Below are 20,093 nucleotides of genomic sequence, written 5' to 3'. Positions count from 1 at the left end.
CACAAACATATACATACACAACCACACACATACACAGACACAACCACGCACACAAACACACATATACAAACACACACACAGACACATATACACACATACACAACAACTCACACACACACACACATACACACACAAACATATACACATACATACACAACACAACCACACACACACACACACACACACACACACACACACACACACACACACACACACACACACTTTGTATATAAAGGAGATTAACACAATTCCAGATTCATGCGACACACCAGGAAATGTATGCCCCAAAAACGGTAGCAGCACTCGATTTACACCGCAGGCTTTAGAAAACTTGTGTTCAGAGGCAATAAAATAAGTTTAACAGTACGACTCTCATCCATGCAGATGATTCGTCATTTGCCCTCCCATTCTCCGCCACTGATTGTCGTCTCTTCTTCTTTCATAGAAAGCAGATATAGCAGTAGCTCCGTTGACCATCACTCTGGTTCGGGAAGAAGTGATTGATTTTTCCAAGCCATTCATGTCTTTGGGGATCTCCATCATGATCAAAAAACCTCAGAAGTCCAAACCGGGGGTCTTCTCCTTCTTAGACCCCCTGGCGTATGAGATCTGGATGTGCATTGTGTTTGCCTACATCGGAGTCAGTGTTGTACTCTTTTTGGTAAGTAGGTGTGGTGTGTGAATGTGTGAACGTGCTGGCTTCTCGTTATATCAAACGCTTTGTTGAAACTTATATGTTCATTAACGTAGTATTTCACTGTTTGTTTGTTTGTTTGTTTGTTTGTTTGTTTTTTGCGTAACTCATTCCAGGGAGGTTCCGGCATTATAAAACACAAATGAACGTTTTTATTTTTGGTTTTATTTGCATAGTTGTATCTCTTAATTGCTCATTCTTTTTCTAGAAGTGTGAATATGTGATGAATCCTTATTAACTATTCATTAGCAGATTGCTAAGCCACAAATACATGCAAAATTAAGTGAATGGGAATGGTGTTTTGGGTCACAGTACAATAATTGAGCAAGCGAGTGACTAATAGGCAAGACATCCGATAATACCAAGACTATTTGTTTAGTAGCATCACAGTTCAGTATCTAAGACTAACAATAAACAGGCTCACAGTATACAAACCTCTAACCCCAAGCCCTTTAAAGAAAACATAGAAGTTGGATATAGTCACAGCTTAAAAACATAATTTAAGCTTTTCAAGCTTTCATGTGAGATTGAATCAAGGACAAAAAAAGGATAGCCTAGTTGTTGAAGTACCATTGAAGTACTTGATCTGTCTCACATACTCAAGAGAAAAAAAATCTTAAAGGGTCAAGTCACACTTGTTGTTTATACTACTAGGGCTGTACCCAACGCAGAGTTTATTTCAGTTGAAGGGAGGATAAACCCTACAGTAACAATAGAGAACGACGAGAACCGATGTGAATAGAAGGAATGGTGGATATGGCACACTCATGGTCCAAGTCAATGTGGCTCTAGCGTGTAAGCGGCTTGAACCTGACCGGGGATCACATCTCTATACGACCTGCCTAAAGCCTTTGCTTTGGCTTTTCAGTTTTCATTTAACCAATATTTTTTCGCTGTACACCGAGCATGACGGTCCCAAATAGGTCTCTGATTAGATTGCGATTGATCAATCAAGCCAAGTTGGTTAATTAGGATGTATGGACCATACAACTTTATAGGGTGTTGTCTTGACTACTCTATGGGTAGAAGCAGAAACCGGTCAGTACTGGTGTAAGCACTACTAATGTGTGGAGGACCAATGAGATTATAATTTTAGCTTTAATATTGTATGGTCTAATGAGGTAATATAAGAAATTAATGCAGCACTCGAATTTCAAGTTTTCCTGAGGCAATTACTGGTGATAATTAGTTTCGCTTTCTCATGCTTAATATTGAAATGTAATTACTGTCACTTAAGCTTCTGTCTCATATTTTCTGTGGTTATAATTCACAGACAAAAAATATACACTATTGTCTGACAGAAAAACCACAATTAAGCGCTCTGAAAGACACTTTTGTGTTTAAGTTTTAACGTTTTAAGCTTTTATGGTTCAGCTTTAACAACTTAATACGGGTGTTGTGAACAATCTTGGTCTGCAAAATCAACTCTCTTCCTTCTAAAAATGTACAGAAAGTTTGACCATGGAAGTAATTTGTCCGGAATTTGCCACGATGTTGCAGACCCCAATTACAGTCCAAACAGGCATATGGAGCAATATTCTCAGTGTGTGACGGTTCCCCTCTTGAAAATTATTATGTTTAATATGAATATTATATGAATAATTGTATTTTATTATAGGTTTCTCGCTTCAGTCCATACGAATGGCAGCTTGAAGAGCCAGAGGATGGGGCGTTGCCATTGACAACGGAATCAACCAACGAGTTTGGGATCTTCAATTCTCTGTGGTTCTCCTTGGGTGCATTCATGCGTCAAGGCTGTGACATCTCACCAAGGTTTGCGTTGTAATACATACTCTAATAACGGGATACCTTCACTTTGCTGTCGGGCTTTAGATCTATCCATCTTCTTGCTCCCTTGCTAGGTCTCTGTCAGGCCGTATCGTGGGAGGTGTTTGGTGGTTTTTCACACTGATAATCATCTCATCCTACACTGCCAACCTCGCTGCCTTCCTCACTGTGGAGCGGATGGTTTCACCTATAGAAAGTGCCGAAGACCTGGCTAAACAAACCGAGATAGCATATGGGACCTTAGACTCTGGGTCCACCAAGGAGTTCTTTAGGGTAAGACGTGTGGGAAGTAAGAAGTGTTATTTTTGGGGGATTTGTGTTTGATATGGAAAGTGTTCCATCAATCTAGATCAGGGGTCTGCAACCTTTTTTCATGTTCCTTCGCCACTTTACAATCAAAAGATATCTGTCACAGACCCCCGTGCAAGTTAGAATATGCATTTGTTTATTTATTACATGCTGCTGCTCTTCTGACCCGTCTAGGGTGCCAATGCCAAAATATCTAATGATGACGGAATCCCCTCTGCTTCTCTACCATTCGGGGGGGGGGGGGGGGGGGGGGGTTCGTCGATTGTAACAGCAAATAGCTTCGTGATTTCAACCTCTAAGCTCAAAATGTTCAGTAAATATAGTCGCCCCATCCTCCACTTTAGTGGCACCATCGGCTTTAAACCAAAAAGACCCTCACGTATCACCGCATTGTCGCAGTATCTTGCAACCATCGTTATATTTAATATATAATTGATATCCTTCCTCTTGTTGAGTGCTGACGTTACACTGAACACTGACACGCCTTTCAAGCTGGTGCTTTAAGTTTTTTAGCGATATCAGAGTAATATGCCTTTCTACAGTTCTCGCAGAAATCTCTTTAATCTTGGAGAAGATTGTGTCCTATGTTTGGTAATCCTTCATATATAACCTCCAGACTGCTGACGAAAAACTCAAATTTACACACGTATACATTCTCATTCCGAGAACGGCTTCCCGTGTTCAGCAATGCAATGCGCGACTAGCTGCCTTCTGTAGCTTGATTTTTGACGACATATAGGGTTTTAAAAATCTCGTACTGATTATCCAAGTTTGTAGTTTGTCAATTAGATAAAAAGTGGCCATTTTAAATGGCCTGGCCTGCCCGGATTGGGACGCGGCCCGTAGGTTGCCGACCCCTGACCTAGATACTAGAACGACAATGTTACTTTTACCTCGAATACAAAAACAGAGGGAACCTTTGGGTATCATTTGATGTTCTATTTAACCATTTGGTTGCATGATTTTGTGCAGTGTATGATGGCAATCTCAGATTTGGTCATATAGTGTACGACGAGTCCTGATTATAGCATCCCTATCTTCACGATCTAGTCTGCGAGGTCCCAAATCTTTTCAAACATGTTTGATATTTTCGTCATAGCTCGCAAAGCAATTTGTAACACTGGCCAATGACAAGACAGCATCAGTAGCCATAAAGGTGTTTAGAAAGAATACCCTCTTCTGCCTGGGATGGTACGATTTATAACCTGTTTCCATAGCATAACCATTTAATTCTGCTAATGAATATTTAGCATATTGTAATGTGAATTACATTTGAATTAACACATTTTCACTAACAAATCTATTTCTGTCTCCTATCCAATGTCCAAACCGATCCAGCGCTCTAAGATCGCCCTCTTTGACAAGATGTGGCAGTATATGAAATCAGCAGAACCCTCAGTTTTTGTTAAGAAAACTCCAGAGGGGGTTTTGCGTGTCCGCAAGTCCAAAGGGAAGTATGCCTACCTGCTGGAATCGACCATGAATGAATACATTGAACAGAGGAAGCCATGTGATACCATGAAAGTGGGGGGAAACCTTGATTCCAAAGGCTATGGCATCGCCACCCCCAAAGGATCACCATTAAGGTGGGTGGATCAATATAACAATGCTGCCCAACCTAAAAGGCTGTGTCCCATTCAATTGACTAGCATACTGCCGAGCATACTGCCACACTCTGTTTGGCTAAAGCAGCTTTAAACCGTTTCAAAGTCAAGTAATTTGACAAAAAAATTAAAATACTGGATTTCAATCCACAGTGTCAAATCCCTGTTTGTATGCTTACATGAATTCTAAGATATTAGCTATACTCAACCAAAGCCACTTCCCAAATTTTGTTTGCAATATCAGCATGTATTGAATTTAGGAATAATTTGGAAATATTCAGGAAGAAAGTACTTACCTCAATAGCATGTGAGCTATGGGTAAGTCCAAAAACGCCTAAAACACAAATTTTAAAGTAGTGTTTTTAAATCCTGCTCGATTGCATAGAAATATTGCAAGCGACCTGGAATACATTGCAAATCAGTATGGGAGTGGGCAGAGAGATCCCAATTGTGACCAAATTGTCACAATTAAAATGTGGATTGTGTAGTATGGTAGTGTGGCGAATGGGTCATGGCAGTCAACTCGTTGTTATAATAATCCACCTACCCTGATGACATCGTCACAGTGGTTTGTATTAACCCATGGGTACCACCTCTGGTCAGTGGCTAGTGGTGGTTGCCATGACTAAATAGAGGTTATTTGTGAGTGTTTGTGTGTGTGTGTGTGTGTGTGTGTGTGTGTGTGTGTGTGTGTGTGTGTGTGTGTGTGTGTGTGTGTGTGTGTCTGGTGTGTGTGTGTGTGTGTGTGTGTGTGTGTGTGTGTATTTGTGTGTACGTGCGTGGGTATGTGTGCACATATGTGTGCACATGTGTGTGCGGTGGTGATGTCGGATATGGTAAGTGTTATGTTAACAGTTTTGGATAGCAGGATTTAAAGACACAATTTGGCCCCATGCTTCTATTATCTCAATTATTCTGGTGCCTATATATTTTTTCAGAATTCTTTATTTTCACTTCCATTTTATTTATCTATTTGAAACAAAACACACATTCAATTAATATCTTGTAATCCTATATCTTCGCGTGTATTGTCTTAATATACAGTAAATGGTGGATGGGGGGTATAAGAGGGATGAACCCTTCTAACGGATAATGATGTAGAACTATAAAGTATAATACTTTAAAGGTCCCAGAGGAAAATATTTGTTAAAGGAGCTTTGGCCTCTTTAACTTATGCTATCTGGAAATGGTTGATATTCAGTAAGTTAAGTTCAAACATTGACTGTTTTAACATTCAATGTTTTAACTTGATGAATGTGCCTCTTTCTGTGTGCATTTGTGTTGGAATATGCATGTGTGTGCATTGTTTGAAATGGAAAGGTTATATCTTGAATCAATTGGGTAGTCCTATCTGAAATGATTTGAATTGTACACTCTGGTAACTTTGATACCTTATTTGTCTTATAAGTAATACATCATAAGCAAAGTTTAGGCAACCATTTTTGGGAAACAATGCATCTTTTCGATTACAGACCATTTGCACATTATGCCCTAAACAGTACCCAACGCCTATGTGTTATGTGTAATATTTGATCAAATCTCATAGTATACATCAATAATAATGGCCTACCCATTTTTTGCTTCCTATTCTAGAATAAAGAAAGACTAAAAATAGGAATGACAGAAGTATCCATCACTCTGTAACCACATTCCCCACCAGTCAAAAGTCATGGCTATCTTTAATGGAATACAATACCGGAGTTGACTACGTTAACATCTATAGAACTAACATTTGCTAGTGAGAACATAATGGGGGTAGTGGCTAGGGACTCCAAGGAAAGACATACTGGATTCAAATAATATGCACCCCTAAACAACACAAGCAATCATTAACTGAAATGAAAGACTCTGGCCATGAAGATAATGCTCTGCGACTGTTTAGTTCCAACCCACTGTCTGTTTGAGTATTGTTAGAGAGGCTAACCTTGAAGCTTGGCCCCACCATGGGTTCTCTATTAGAGCAATGGGACAGTTCACCCTTAAGCTGCATGGATGAATGAACATGTCAGTGCTTAAATACTCTGTATCTAACAAGGGGAGATAACGTTAAAGGGTATTAGTACAACATCCCTAAGATATTACAATCCTGCAAAGATTTGTTTCAACTTGTCGTTATGCATCTAGGGAATCAGAGTTTACATAAGAGGGGGATTGTTTACACGTGGTTTGTCTCATTGTTTTAATTGTCTTAATCCTTCATGCTCTGTCTCTTTTCCATATGAAAGTGGATAGTTTAAAAGCAACTGATGTATTTTGATCACAGCTAAATCAGCATTCTTGAGAAATGATTTGGGTTATTTACACAACATGCTAGAAACAGAGATGCTAAATAACTAATTTAGTAATAACAAATGCCAAATTAAAATGAATCAAGCATTTCTTTTCCATTCTAAAAGCATTAACAGAATATTTTTTAAATGTTGCTGAATGGGAATTTAACCTCCATAATATTGGCCAAGTCTCTGCTCCTAGCATTATGTTGACTTGTGTATTCAGACCTTATGTTAATTGATATTGTGAATGTTACAATTGTATGAGCTGAATTGATTATGTGGAATGGGTTCAGTTTAGCAATTGGTTTTCATTAATCATCAAATTTGCCAATGGCAATCTATAACTGTGTTACCCATTCAAAATAATTGAACTAAGTCAAATAAATGAGTGATTAAGTTGCTCAAACAAACTGAACTGAGCCCAGGCCAAGCCTCTGATCTGAAATGGAGGAATACCAATAATCTATTATACACGACATTTTTCATGACACACATCTCATAATAATGATTTAATCTATTTAAATATATGAATTGAAGACAATTATCAAATAGGAATTGCACTAATTGGGGTCCATGTCAATTTATAATAATAGTAATTATATTTATAAAGTAATTGTAAAACATTTATTTTACAATTAAAACCATCTCCCCTTGAAGGTAAAATCAAACCTTCTACCTTGATATTAACTCAGAGTCAAGGCAAGTTTCCCAGTAGATTGTAAAACGTGTAATCCCTTGATTCACTTGAAGTTCTTATACATGTAATGTCAATGACATGTCATCCATTGATGGCTTCATACAAATAACCTTATGTGACAGAAGTTCAGAAGAGGTTCCGATAGGATTCCACTGTGAACATGGTGCTTTATCGGCCATGTTTACCTTCTAAAATGGATAATCACATAAAAACACATAACTAAATAATCCAGTCACTAAATATCCAGTCACTAAAAAGGATTTAAGATAATTTGCCAAAAATGTAAATAATACAAAATAAAGTATCAGATAAGTACAGAATAACTACCATTGTATTCAAATGTGGAATGTGGCTGTAAGAGAGAGCCAGGCTCTGAAACAAGAAGAACAGTAAAAGCGGTGCAGTGGGAGGAGAGTTGTACTTGTAGCCCACCCTCCTCTATACCATAACCTCTTACCTTGGCTAACCATTACAACGTGTGTGAAGGCGTAGGAACCTACAGTACCCTGCCCTATAGCCTTAACCACATCTCCAGCTTGCATCAAGTTTTTTTTTTTACTCAAACTGATTTTTTGCCTGCAAGGGGAAATGGTTAGATTATGCACTTAAGTATGTTGTGGCCACTATGTTTACACATACATAGTTTAATGAAAAACTGGAAATCTCAGCCAAGACGGTCTTGCAGGCAGGTTTTTGCTGTGTTTACTAGTGTTCCAAGCATGTGGTTTGGTATGATGCTAGCTGCTGTAAACCATCGTCTAGACCCTGAGCTAACTGCTAACAGCCACTGTGTTCATGTAGAAACGCGGTGAACCTGGCGGTGTTAAAGTTGAACGAACAGGGCCTTCTGGACAAACTGAAAAACAAGTGGTGGTATGACAAGGGAGAGTGCGGCAGCGGAGGAGGGGAGAGCAAGGTTAATGCACACATGCACACACAAACACACACACACTCATACTACCCACCGAGGTGATGTAGAACACTTGGTAAGACTTTAGGAGTTTAATCCATCGAAGCCAACACAGACAGCACTTCATATTTGCACACACGTGAAGAGTGCAAAGGTGAAAGATGCTTTGGTCTGTGGTGGAAGCTCTGAGGTCTGTGCTACCCCCCCCCCCCCCCCCCCCCCCCCCCTCCAAGCGATGCATTGCAGCCCATCTGGTTGAGGTCAGGGTCCAGGCAGCATCACAAACCAAGGTTAGGTTCATGGGACCTCAGACCACATGGCAGCCGCAGTGCTTATCGCCCTTTTACGGCCTGTGAAGGATCCATGGATTAAAAGAGTTTGATAGAGTCGACAAACTCTTTGTATCCATGTCTTCTGTCTGAAGTATCTCCGCTGCACAGTGAGCAGAGAAAGGCTTTTCATCTGCAGCATCTCTTAATCTCTTGTTCAGGGGCCGGCAGTAGCAGCAACACTGCACTACAACCAAATTGAAATCATTTACATCAATTAAAAATTATAAATCATAGATGATATAATGTATTCTTTACATTAAATATTATATTATTTTTGACCTAAAAATTGGATGTTATTAAGACGCTTCATGTTAATTAAACAGAATGTAGTCCAGCCATTGGTCCCCCAAACAAGAGTTTCAGAACTGCTGCCTCGCTAATAACATAAGATAACATTGATAATGATGTTATTTATGTTATTCTCATTGAAGAGTGCCAGTAAACCTTGCGGTTTTGAAACTGAATGAGCAAGGAACCCTAGACAAGATGAAAAACAAGTGGTGGTACGATAAAGGAGAATGTGGCTTCAAGGACTCCACAAGTAAGGTTAGTTCTGTGTGCCCAGAGTTCAAACCTATTAAAGCACAAAGTTAATCTCTCCTTGCATGAATATCCTGCAAGGTTGTTTGGCCCAGAGTGTTGGTATTTGTACACACATCAATCAGACTTAAAGGGCAGTGTCCTTTGTGTGCACTAAAGGATTTAATGGCATCTAGCGTTGAGGCATTGCAACCAACAGAATACCTGCCCACCCCTCCCCTACTAATGACGTATAGAAGCTATGCTGGCCTGTAAGGTGCCAGTAGCTACCTCAAATTCCTTTATAGATTTATACTTTTTTTTTTTGTTATTTAGTCTGTAAAACCAATAGCTTACAGGCAAGACAGTGATTATGTATACCAATTCTCTAGAACCGCCTGTCCGTTCGGGACTACTGTAAAAACATGGCAGTGCAATTTGGCGTGTTCCATGGATCAGGGCCCTGTGTGGATTTAAAGGGCTAATTCAGAGGTCATGAAAACACAGCCATTCCTACTTCATGGGATTTTCTCTAGTCATTATCTTATACTTATGTAATATTAATTAATATTCAATTTCTGTCCTTAGATGCCACTTAATTCCGCACACACTGCACCATTCCATTAAAGTGGCAATCCTCAAGATCGTCTGTTTTTTTTTAGTTTGCTAACTTTCAGTGACTTAGGGCTACCAAGAGTTTGCATAACAAGAAAATATGATTTTGTCTTTTTTCAGTAGATGGGTGAACTGAAACGTAAATAGGGCAAACCTTTGTTTCCTTGGACAAAAAAGAAATGGCCTTGAATGCCTTGATTCATTCAAAAAGGAAAATTGTTTTTCATTTGTGGTGTAGGCAAGTAAGAAAATGCTTATTGCCTTTGGGCAAAATCAGAATACATGTTTTTATATATATATAGCGGCCTCCTCCATATGCTTTTCCCATGTTGTGGTTGTCTCAGGCATGAGGATAGCTCTTCTATTATTTTACCAGGAGGGCTTGGCGCACTTCCTTCTTTCTTACCTTGTTGTAAGCTCTGCTGACACTGATGGTTACCAATGTTTCAAGAAGAAAATAATTGCTGACGAATCACTGATCAATGAGAGGACTGTGACCTACTTTACACTTTCGCACACTCCATCTGAGTGTACACCCATTCCCGTACTTCTTTTGCTTGTCCTTCTCGTGGTTCTAAGGATCCGTAGCAGCATCTCATGTTGGGTTTCTGCCCAGTCCTTGGATTCGTGCTTCTTCACATCCTGAATATCTCTTTGGTATCGTTGCCTTGGGTCACATGCCTTGGCTGGCTCTGCTGGTGTGATCACTGCTTCACACACACTTCTTAGCTTGTTCTTGGTCTCTTTGGTGTCCCTTATCATCCTTGCCTTCTTTATAAAGCTATGCTAAGCGATGGCCTTTCTGTTTCTAATACAGCAGCCCGAATGGGTTTGTGAACCAGCCTTTTGATCGTACTAACTGGTTTCCCTAGATCGATCGATGACAGTAACAAGATTGTTATCATGCATTCTCCTCAAGCACATTAAAGGGTCTGTAGGTACGTTTTAAGAGCCATTATTTGAGTGTTATTCATGAGAAATTAAAGAGCCACCATCAGCTAGTGAGTTAAATGTGCAGTGGAATATGTGTAGGGAGTTGACTGTGCCTGCTTCTTGTATTATCCAATTTAAAATATTTCTGATTTCAGATTATTTAATCTCTTCCCTGATTGGTTCGTAGAATCTTGCCTGGTAATCTTGCCTGTCAATCATAGGTGCCTGAATCAATTAACACAAATGAAAGGAAGAAGGAGGAGGTGCAATACCAGTAGTATTGGAGTATAAAGAGACTCTTATTCCTATATTAAGCCCTCCTGGTCCGAGGAAACTATTGAATTACTAGGTTTAATCTGAAGGGTTGCCACTTTAATGAAATTACAAACAAACATCTGTGTTGTCAAATGCAATGTCTGTCAGATGCCACTTGAAAACCAACAAAGCTAGGAACAGTCTGTAGTATATTATTCTGTATTGTCTATATAAGGCTGTGTGGCAAGTATTACATTATTGAAGTTTCCATAATAATCATTTCGAGCTCAGCAAACAGTCTATGGATTTGTAGATTTATTCTGTCAAGCCACTCTTTGTATTCCATTCTATACCTGTGCTTGTACATTATACTTTGTTTCCAGACATACAATGTTATTGTTTTTATTTTGTTACAATTTTGTCTCAATTTAATATATTTATGGCATCTTTCTAGAAAGCAGCTAGATGTATATGTATGCATATACAATAATGATGACACAATCTGTTTTGTAAGGATCTATCAGACTTAAGTGTGAAAGATCTACTTTATGTTAACAGTTAAAAATAAATCTAGGTCTCACATTCGTGTTATTAATTTCCTCAACTCCCTTCCAACAATGCAACAATTTGACTGGATTTATTTGTGTGTGTGTGCATCTGTGCATGTGTTTGTGTGTGTGTCTGAGTGCGTGCGTGTGCGTGCGTGCGTGCGTGTGTGTGTGTGTGTGTGCGTGTGTGCGTGTGCGCTTGTGTTTTCACCCAGGAAAAGACGAGTGCTCTGTCCCTCAGTAATGTTGCTGGAGTGTTCTACATCCTTGTGGGTGGCCTGGGTCTGGCCATGATGGTGGCCCTGGTGGAGTTCTGCTATAAGAGTCGCACGGAGGCCAAGAAGATGAAGGTATGGATTAACAAGTGGGAATATTCAATGTACTGACTGGAGAAAGGAACACAAAAACAGTATTAGTGAGTTGCCAGACATTGCAAGCAGAAGGTAAAAATACAATTATGGATCATCATATGAAATTCTAACAACAAACAGGCCATTTTTGGAACACACACTGCGCAACTTGCGAATCACAGGATATTTTCGTTTGAGGAAAACAATGACTAATAACGTTATGGTTCAAGGTTTTGCATGAAGCTGCAAATGGCCTTACAAGATATATTGTAAGGCCATAAGGGGGACATAAACACTCTTCTTAACCCTTTTATACTTTACATTTTTTCAAAGGTGGCAGCAACCACATTGTCCTCCCCTCAGCACACACAAAACTACACGCATACCCTTTCCTCCCCTCAACATCCCCCTAACTACAACCTGCAGTCTCCTGGTCACCAGCCAAACTACGCCACCTATAAGGAAGGCTACAACGTCTATGGCATCGAGAGCGTCAAGATCTAAGACGGGTAGGAGAGAGATGACTCCCGGCTAAAGTCTACTTCACCTTGCAGCCATTGATAGCTGGTCACACTAGGTTTTGCCTCCTAATTACTAATATTTAACTGTTACACATCTATTGTTCTGTACTTATCCATAGCACTTATAATTAAAAGGAAATGGCCTTTCCTTAAAGGTTGGGTATGGGATTTGCGAAACGCCAGCAGATTTTGAAAATACACAACTCAAATCGTCCTACCCCCTCTCCTTCAACGCTGACTATGACTCCACCCATTCCAAGTACATGGACGCGCAATCATGCACGAGCGAACACAGATGCGCGAGAGCGAGCCATTAGCTAGTTAGTTAGCTAGCTCCAGTAGCTACTGCAGGATAACAACAAACAGAAGCTTGCTCTGGGTCACGAGCTTTGAGTACGTGCACGAAGGGGTCGTGCGGGGGAGGGGGAGTGCAGTACGACCGTTTGATTGACGTACTTACTGTCCAATGCAACTCGGTGGCTCTGGAAATCATTGGCTGGAGTTTTTCGAGCCCTGCCCGTTCCACAGATGATTGACTTGTTTAATTTTCATGTCAGTACTTCTAACTCAGTGGCTCTAAGTGGGTTATGATAAGGATTTCAAGTAATTTTGCAAAAATGGCCAAAAAAGCGAATTCCATACCCAACCTTTAACACACAACGAAAGCCTTTTCTTGGCATTGTAAGAATTTGACATTTGTCTTTATTATTAATGTCACTATTTAGTTCCAGAGGCATCAGTGTGTTGGCCACAGACCACACTGGACAAAAGCTATCCTTGGCTGTGAATTTACCTGCTCAACCTTTTTTACTTTTCACCTCCTCAGTTGTGTTTGACTTGTTTGTCCGTATTATCCTGGTTGTCTTCTTACCTCACTGAGCTTCCCCACCTTCCTTGCACCTCCTTCCTGTCTTGTTACTTTAGTTACGTCCTAAATATAAACCTAATAGCAGAGCTACACTGAGTGTGTAAGATAGGACTCCATACTTATTCCATCTGTGTCAATGCACGGCATCTCCTACAGGCTAGCACAGTTGGGTTCTCATAATCAAATTGTTAGGGGGACAGCTTTGCTAATGTTAAAAAAAAATCTGAATTATATACATATAAAGTGCAATGCAGTTATATCCATCATCATTAATTATGTATTTTAATTTTGACCTTTAATTTGACCTGCATCGGCCAAATAGCTACCAGCCCCAGGGATATTATAAAGCCCAGAGCCATTGCTACCATATGTGTACTGCTTTCTGTAGCTGCAGAAACTGTAACCGATTAAACAACATATGTGACGGAGAGTACTGGTCAGGATGACCTTAACTATTTACTTAACTGTAAATAGATGTTTATAATGGTATAGGTATGGACGTATAAGCAGTATATATAGTATGTAAGTGTTTCACTTGCAGTATTGACTTAAATTTGCTCATAAATATTCTATCTATTGATAATATTTGATAATTAATGTAAAAGTTAAAACTTTAGCATACATTCTCGGTTGTTTATAATGCGTGACTATAACGATTTATTTCTAGCACTAGCTCTGAACAGACAAATGCAGATGAATGACAGAGATGGGTACGATTTGAACGTATAACAAAAGCAAATAATATACAAATGAAGAGACTGTTAATGTAACCAATCGCACTGGTGCATTGATTGTGTTGTTCTAATGAGGAGATGCAACAGAGATGGAATGAAGCCTTAAAACCAGTAACCTGTAACCCTGTTATTCTCGCCCACCCTCTTTTCCTGTTCTTTTTTTATTTCTCCACCTCTCTCTTTAGCCGATCATCCTCTCGTTAGACTAGCATTAGAAAGTCATTTCTCAGCTTTATATTGATTGAAAGTTTAGTTAAAAGAGAAGTATCCATGCCATCTCGTAACATTGTGTAGGAAATCCTTTGATACTTTACGATCACCTTTATACACCCCAGTCACACACACCTTTTAACTGCAAATGCTGTCTGTTGAAATTTTAAAATTCTATACAAAGGGTGAGTTCATGAAGTCTGTCTGAATTCAATATAAGTCAATTTTTATTAAAGCGTTTTCCAAATTACAAAATAATAATGAAATGAATGTGCATGTATCTTTAGTTTTAATATGAATTTGATGTGAATAAGTCTGCAGTAACGTTATTTGGGTTTAAATGCCCATCTAAATCATTGGGAGAGCACTCCATACGTAGGGAGAAGCAGAGCCAGGCCGAGTAATAGTTATTAAGTTATTTAGTAAGATGAGAAAAGTGAGAAAAATAGATATTCATAGCATTACCAGTTGAAATATAATGAACAATAATCCAATGTTTGTTGGCATACAACGTTTTAAACCATATCAATACATAGCTAGCCATTTTATAATTGCATATAAATATTTTATAGATATACAATATATATATAACAAATATCATAAAGCATATACGACAGTATTGTTAATAAATACGTATATATACAGATCAATATACTAAGGGAATTAGATAAACAACTAATAATTTTTGATGACAAATAGTATGTTCCAAAGATAACATACAAAGAAAACATTCCCATTGAACATGTCATTGCTTAATCATTCCACCATCTAAACTAGCGAAACAAAACAACTAACATGCTTGACTTGTAGAAGCTCAGCAATCTTTCATGTTAACTAACGTTTTCTGAGGTTGATGTTGAAGATGTACCAGATATATTTTTGCCATTAAGTGATGAGAGGGGGCTAGGGGTTTCTCCTATTGAATGTTTTATTAACATACATTATAACGATTGTAATATGTTTCCTATTTTTGTATTTTATTAAAGGTAACGTTGACTTGTTACAGAAATGACTATATGTAATTAATGTGGGCAATACGGTCAGTTACAGGTGATAAATGTTTGTGTTTTTGATTGTGTGCTTTGTATTTTTCTTCATATAGATGACATTTACAGAAGCGATGCGCTCAAAAGCTCGTCTGTCAATCACAGGACCGACCAGTGAGAACGGTTGTGTGCCATCGGCCTACCTCCACCCAGGATTACCCATGAGTCTTAGCATGACCGACCCGTCCTGACCACGTCCTGACCCAGTGCCTTACCGCCAAGCAACAAACTCTTTTTTTCATCAGACCCCTATTGAAGAACTGAAACGTGTATTATTTTCTCCATTAACTTATAATTAATTCCAGTGTTTGATAGTCTTACTCTTTACTCTTTTATCATCACCAAAAAGTCACACTTTCACTCAACTAATCCTCTTTTCCAAGGACTCATGTCTTCAACAGATTTGAGAGGTTGAAACGTATGACATCTTTTCCCTTTCCTGAAGCGTGTGTGGCAGGCTGCCTCCTAGGACTGCCCAAGATACACATTTAACAGAACAGCTGGCCTGGCCAAGGCCTCGTTTGTTTCCACCGTGGAGACAATAACGATAAAGCACAGCTGAAGGATTTTAAGCCAAACAAGCTCGACTGATTCCAGGATGTTTTGAATAAGCAGTGTGTTGGAAGACATTAGGAACTATGTGTTGACTTTTTCTGTACATATAACAAAAACTACTGTGGTGTCTAGTCATTTATGCTTTAATGCAAAGGCATAACAAACAAATTTGCTACCACCAACTACAAAAAACAAGTGCGAACTGAAAAGAGTTGAGAGAAATATGTAGAAAATATTGATATACTGAAAATGTAGTTCTGTAAGATGATGACAAATTGAATTAGGGAAAGTCTAAAAGCTAATAATTGTTTTTTACTTCAGAAATCCTATATTAGTAGAGAATTTAAAACCTGACAAATGCATGGACTGGCATATACTGTATTTACAAAGTATCACCCACAAATGCAAATGGTCAGTTCTGAATGAACTGGATGAGGTGCCAAACCAATGACTGTCTGTTCCATTTTCCTTGTGAGAATAACAGCAGTTTATAATTTAAACTGAGCCAATTGGAACTTTTAATGCTGTGAGGTACCCATATTTAAAACAATTTAAAAAACATCCTTTTTTATAAATACACTGCACTAATAAAGACAATGCTATTGATGAGCAGAATGATGATGAATTTAAAATAATGGTATTTGAGTGAAAAGATGATAGGGATGAAAATGGAAAAAAAAGAATTGCATGTTACTTGCCTAATTTAGCCTTTTGTTGAAGATTAACATATCAGCCATTAAGCTGTACGCTTGGCTGTATTTTACTGTTTAATAGTAAGTATATTAACAATGTTAATTACATGTTGACATGGAAGACAATGTTATTTATATAGTGTACGACTACCACTGTCATTTTGGATTGTGGACTTATATTTATCATAAACAGAAATTTGATGTTAATTTGTTTTCTTCTCAAATAGGTATTAAAACGAATTCTGAGATTAACTCATTGTTAACCATTGGGTATACCTCATAAGGACGGCTGTTTCATGTATTAACCATAATTTCACAAATACATGTAAAGGAAATACCACATTGAAAAAAGCTAGTTTCAAAGAAAACCGTTTCGTTTTTAGATGTTTTTTATTTAATATTATATTATTTCTGATCTAGCCATTAACTTTCATTGTTTTGTTTGTTTTGAAAGATGTCTTTGTATTTGAAACACATACATAGAACTCTGCGTGTCTCTGTGACATAAACTGATACATTTTCCTACAATAACTTTAACAAACAGACGTGTTCGCTTTTTTACCTTGGATTTAAAAAAAAACATTAAGACATTTATAGGCATCCATTCTCATGGATCATTTCAGAAGAAAATGTGCCAACGGAGAGATATCCTTTGTAATATAGTTCAGTTGAGTAAACATTTAAAAAATGTTCCGGTTATCATTACATAATACTAATGATAATAAGTGAAAACTGTACAACTTTGTCAATGTTAAATCCCAGGTTATTCTCATTATGTGAGATGGAAAAATGAATTAAATAAAGATTAGTCAGGTTAAGAAATAAGGTGAAAACTTAATTTTTTTAATCATTTAATGATTCAAAATGGTCAGGTTCCAAACAAAAGATACTGTTAAAAATCCACATGATCAAAACCCAAGAAGGTTAAAATAGAAATCTAAAAATGATCTTTTGGAATCTCAAAGAGGCACAGATTACATAATATCCCCATAAATCGAATGTGCTATGGAAAGATAGAATGTTTCTTCATATCCATAATCAACATTTAAAAGAAACGAAATACTAAAATCAAACCACATAACTCAATAGTAAGGTATTAGGACATATTTTTTTGTGATAGGATATCAATAACCAATTCATTTATTGTAGTTGTGGTCTTCAAATAACCTGAGATTCCTTAATTCTTAATGTTTGCAAATGTTTTACACTGTGCCATACATCTTTTTCTCAATGATGGCTTAGTGCAAAAAGCTTAAAGGCAAGCTTACCAACCTTTATTTAGATCATATTTTGAGATAATTAGTGCTGATCAGTCTACAAAGAACCCAGAAACAATGTAATTGATCTGAATATAAGAAATCAAATATGGGTAATCATATAATGTAAAGTCATCTGTCTAAATGCCAAACCGGGGACTATAATAACAAATTGATTAGTGGCATTATCAAATGATGATTATTTAATGATCAAGTATTAACTTTGTTGTTGATATTATAATATGCTAAATAATAACATCTTTCTGATCATTATGTCTTTAAAAGGGACATTTTATACAAAATTCTGTGTTATGTTTTCCCAGTTGCTCACCATTTCTTGGCTGTATGAATGCAGAAAAAAAACAGTATTACATAAAATGTAATCACATTGAGTCTATAATGCATGGATGCTTAATGTATTGCCTATATTTTAAGCCCAGCTATAGAAAAATAAAAACATTAATTTATAGATAGGCCTTTCTACTTTGATTCACTAAAGTTGCCATAGGTTAGAAATAATCAGGTTTATTAAAAGTTTTGTTTCATTGGAAACATTTGCATTGTTTTAATTCATTTGTATATTCAACCATAACATAACAACATCAACATAAATGTAATATTTGCAATTATTTAAAAGTTATATAGTTTGGAATGACTGCATATGTATGTGTGACTGACTGCTACGATTTTTAAGATGTTTTGCAAATAAAGTTCAAGTAGAACCCTCTACTTGTTCATTAGATATATAAAGGCATTGCAAGTATTTAAGTTATGTACAATCTTTTTTGAAAAATATTTGTTTTAAGTAAGCCTTCTTCTGTCATTTTCCCATTTATAATCGAATCCTTCAACATTCAAAAATACCTTTCTTTGTGACCTGGTCTAAATCCAATCAAGATTTTTTTCGTTCAAATTCAATAAAAATGTCTGCATTCTGGTCGTTTCATACATGTTGTGATGCACTTGGACACTATATGGAGGCTATTTATATATTCAGAATAAAATTGAGTTGCATATTGGTGAGTGGTTTAAGTTGTTTCTTTTAAGTTGTTTCTAGTTATCATGCCACGATTCAATGTCGAAGTAAAGATGAAAAGAGAAAAGGATCAATTGTATTCAAAAAAGGTTAGTCGCTTTTGAGTCTTGATGAATAAAGTTACAGTAGCCGCGTTTACATGGACACTTCTGATCCCATTAGAAGTGGAAGAACAGCTCAATCGGAATGAAAAGTGATCATATTTACGCCATGGCATCAGCTTCAGTAATTCGCAATTGGTCCGTTGGTCATTATTGAAAATAATAACCTTCAGGGCGAAGCAAGACATCTCCACTTCGCATCGGGGTACGGTTCGCCCTGAAGGGGCTTATTTTCCCGATAATGACCGGCGTTCTGTAGCCTACAACATTATCCCTTACGTATATCATATAAGTGCAGACCAACATAACGGTTGTGCGTGAGAGACAAATGAACGTAAGCATACCACCTTTGTAAATGGCATATATACACAGTCAGGGCCGTCGGACTGCGGGGACAAAGGGGACGGTTGTGGGGGGGCCCAAGGCAGAGGGGGGGCCCATGAAACAAAAAAATTATCTTACCTCTTCCCCCCCCCCCCCTCTGGCGCAGGGGGTCCATCAGAACCTATAGTATAGGGGCCCAGGATTTGGTGCTACGGCCCTGTACACAGTGCATTCGGATTGCATGATAGGAATAGATATATTCCGATTAGAAATCCAATTGGATCAGAAGTGTCCATGTAAACGTGAATGATGATTCACTGTCGAGGTCCTGTAAATTACGTACAATTATAAGCCACAGTTGGGGAACAAAGAAAATATCGGCATAAGCCTGTATCATAAAACACGTATCAAGAAATTACCTCAGGTAAAGGGATGTCAATGACAGCATGTAATTTGCTAGCGGGTGTTAGGCACGCTATCATAAATCGCTAGCTTTATGCTGTAATGTTTCTAACACCCCTATAAGATAAGAATGGAACAACCCATTGTCTGTGACAGACCATCTGCGTCACAAAATTAGCCATGGAACGCCATACGCACAGGTAACGGCTTAGAAACACAACCGAATGTGTGGGTAGAACATAATATTTGGATGTGTTAACGCAACAAAAAGAGAAAATCCCATTAATATTCTGCATAGAGGTTTTGATTATACGCCATTATGTCGTAACCATCCATGGTATACTTACCACCAAGTCATTGTGAAACAATGGTATATGCTCCTGTAAAAGTTAAAATTTAAAATTAAGTTATCAGAAAAACATGTTTTATTCAGTGTAATTTAAAAGCACTACACTACCCACAATCCTAAAGTGTAACACAACGTCTGATTGGTGGAGCTCGCTGTTACCATGGAAACGTTG

The 20,093-nt window shown here is 37.9% G+C and overlaps 1 protein-coding gene across 5 annotated transcripts in view; it reads left to right on the top strand.

Moving 5' to 3' along the window:
- Window positions 1-18,728, top strand: part of LOC115540764 (glutamate receptor 2) — a 69,575-nt gene extending 50,847 nt beyond the window's left edge. Inside the window, exons 13-20 of one of the 5 annotated variants that reach the window (XM_030352328.1) lie at window positions 446-661; window positions 2,313-2,467; window positions 2,557-2,755; window positions 4,130-4,377; window positions 9,039-9,153; window positions 11,693-11,827; window positions 12,161-12,336; window positions 15,263-18,728. In XM_030352328.1, the coding sequence (XP_030208188.1) occupies window positions 446-661; window positions 2,313-2,467; window positions 2,557-2,755; window positions 4,130-4,377; window positions 9,039-9,153; window positions 11,693-11,827; window positions 12,161-12,331 (1,239 nt within the window). In that variant the 3' untranslated portion in view covers window positions 12,332-12,336; window positions 15,263-18,728. Of the gene's footprint in view, window positions 1-445; window positions 662-2,312; window positions 2,468-2,556; window positions 2,756-4,129; window positions 4,378-8,166; window positions 8,282-9,038; window positions 9,154-11,692; window positions 11,828-12,160; window positions 12,337-15,262 lie in introns of all 5 variants that reach the window. The other 4 variants (XM_030352329.1, XM_030352327.1, XM_030352330.1 and 1 more) reach the window with 4 other exon arrangements.
- Window positions 18,729-20,093: the final 1,365 nt, after the last annotated feature.

This window comes from Gadus morhua, chromosome 3 (genome assembly GCF_902167405.1).
Source record: "Gadus morhua chromosome 3, gadMor3.0, whole genome shotgun sequence".
Lineage (NCBI taxonomy): Eukaryota > Metazoa > Chordata > Actinopteri > Gadiformes > Gadidae > Gadus > Gadus morhua.
The sequence above is the reverse complement of the archived record's forward strand: the minus strand, read 5'-3'. Positions and strand labels throughout refer to the sequence as shown.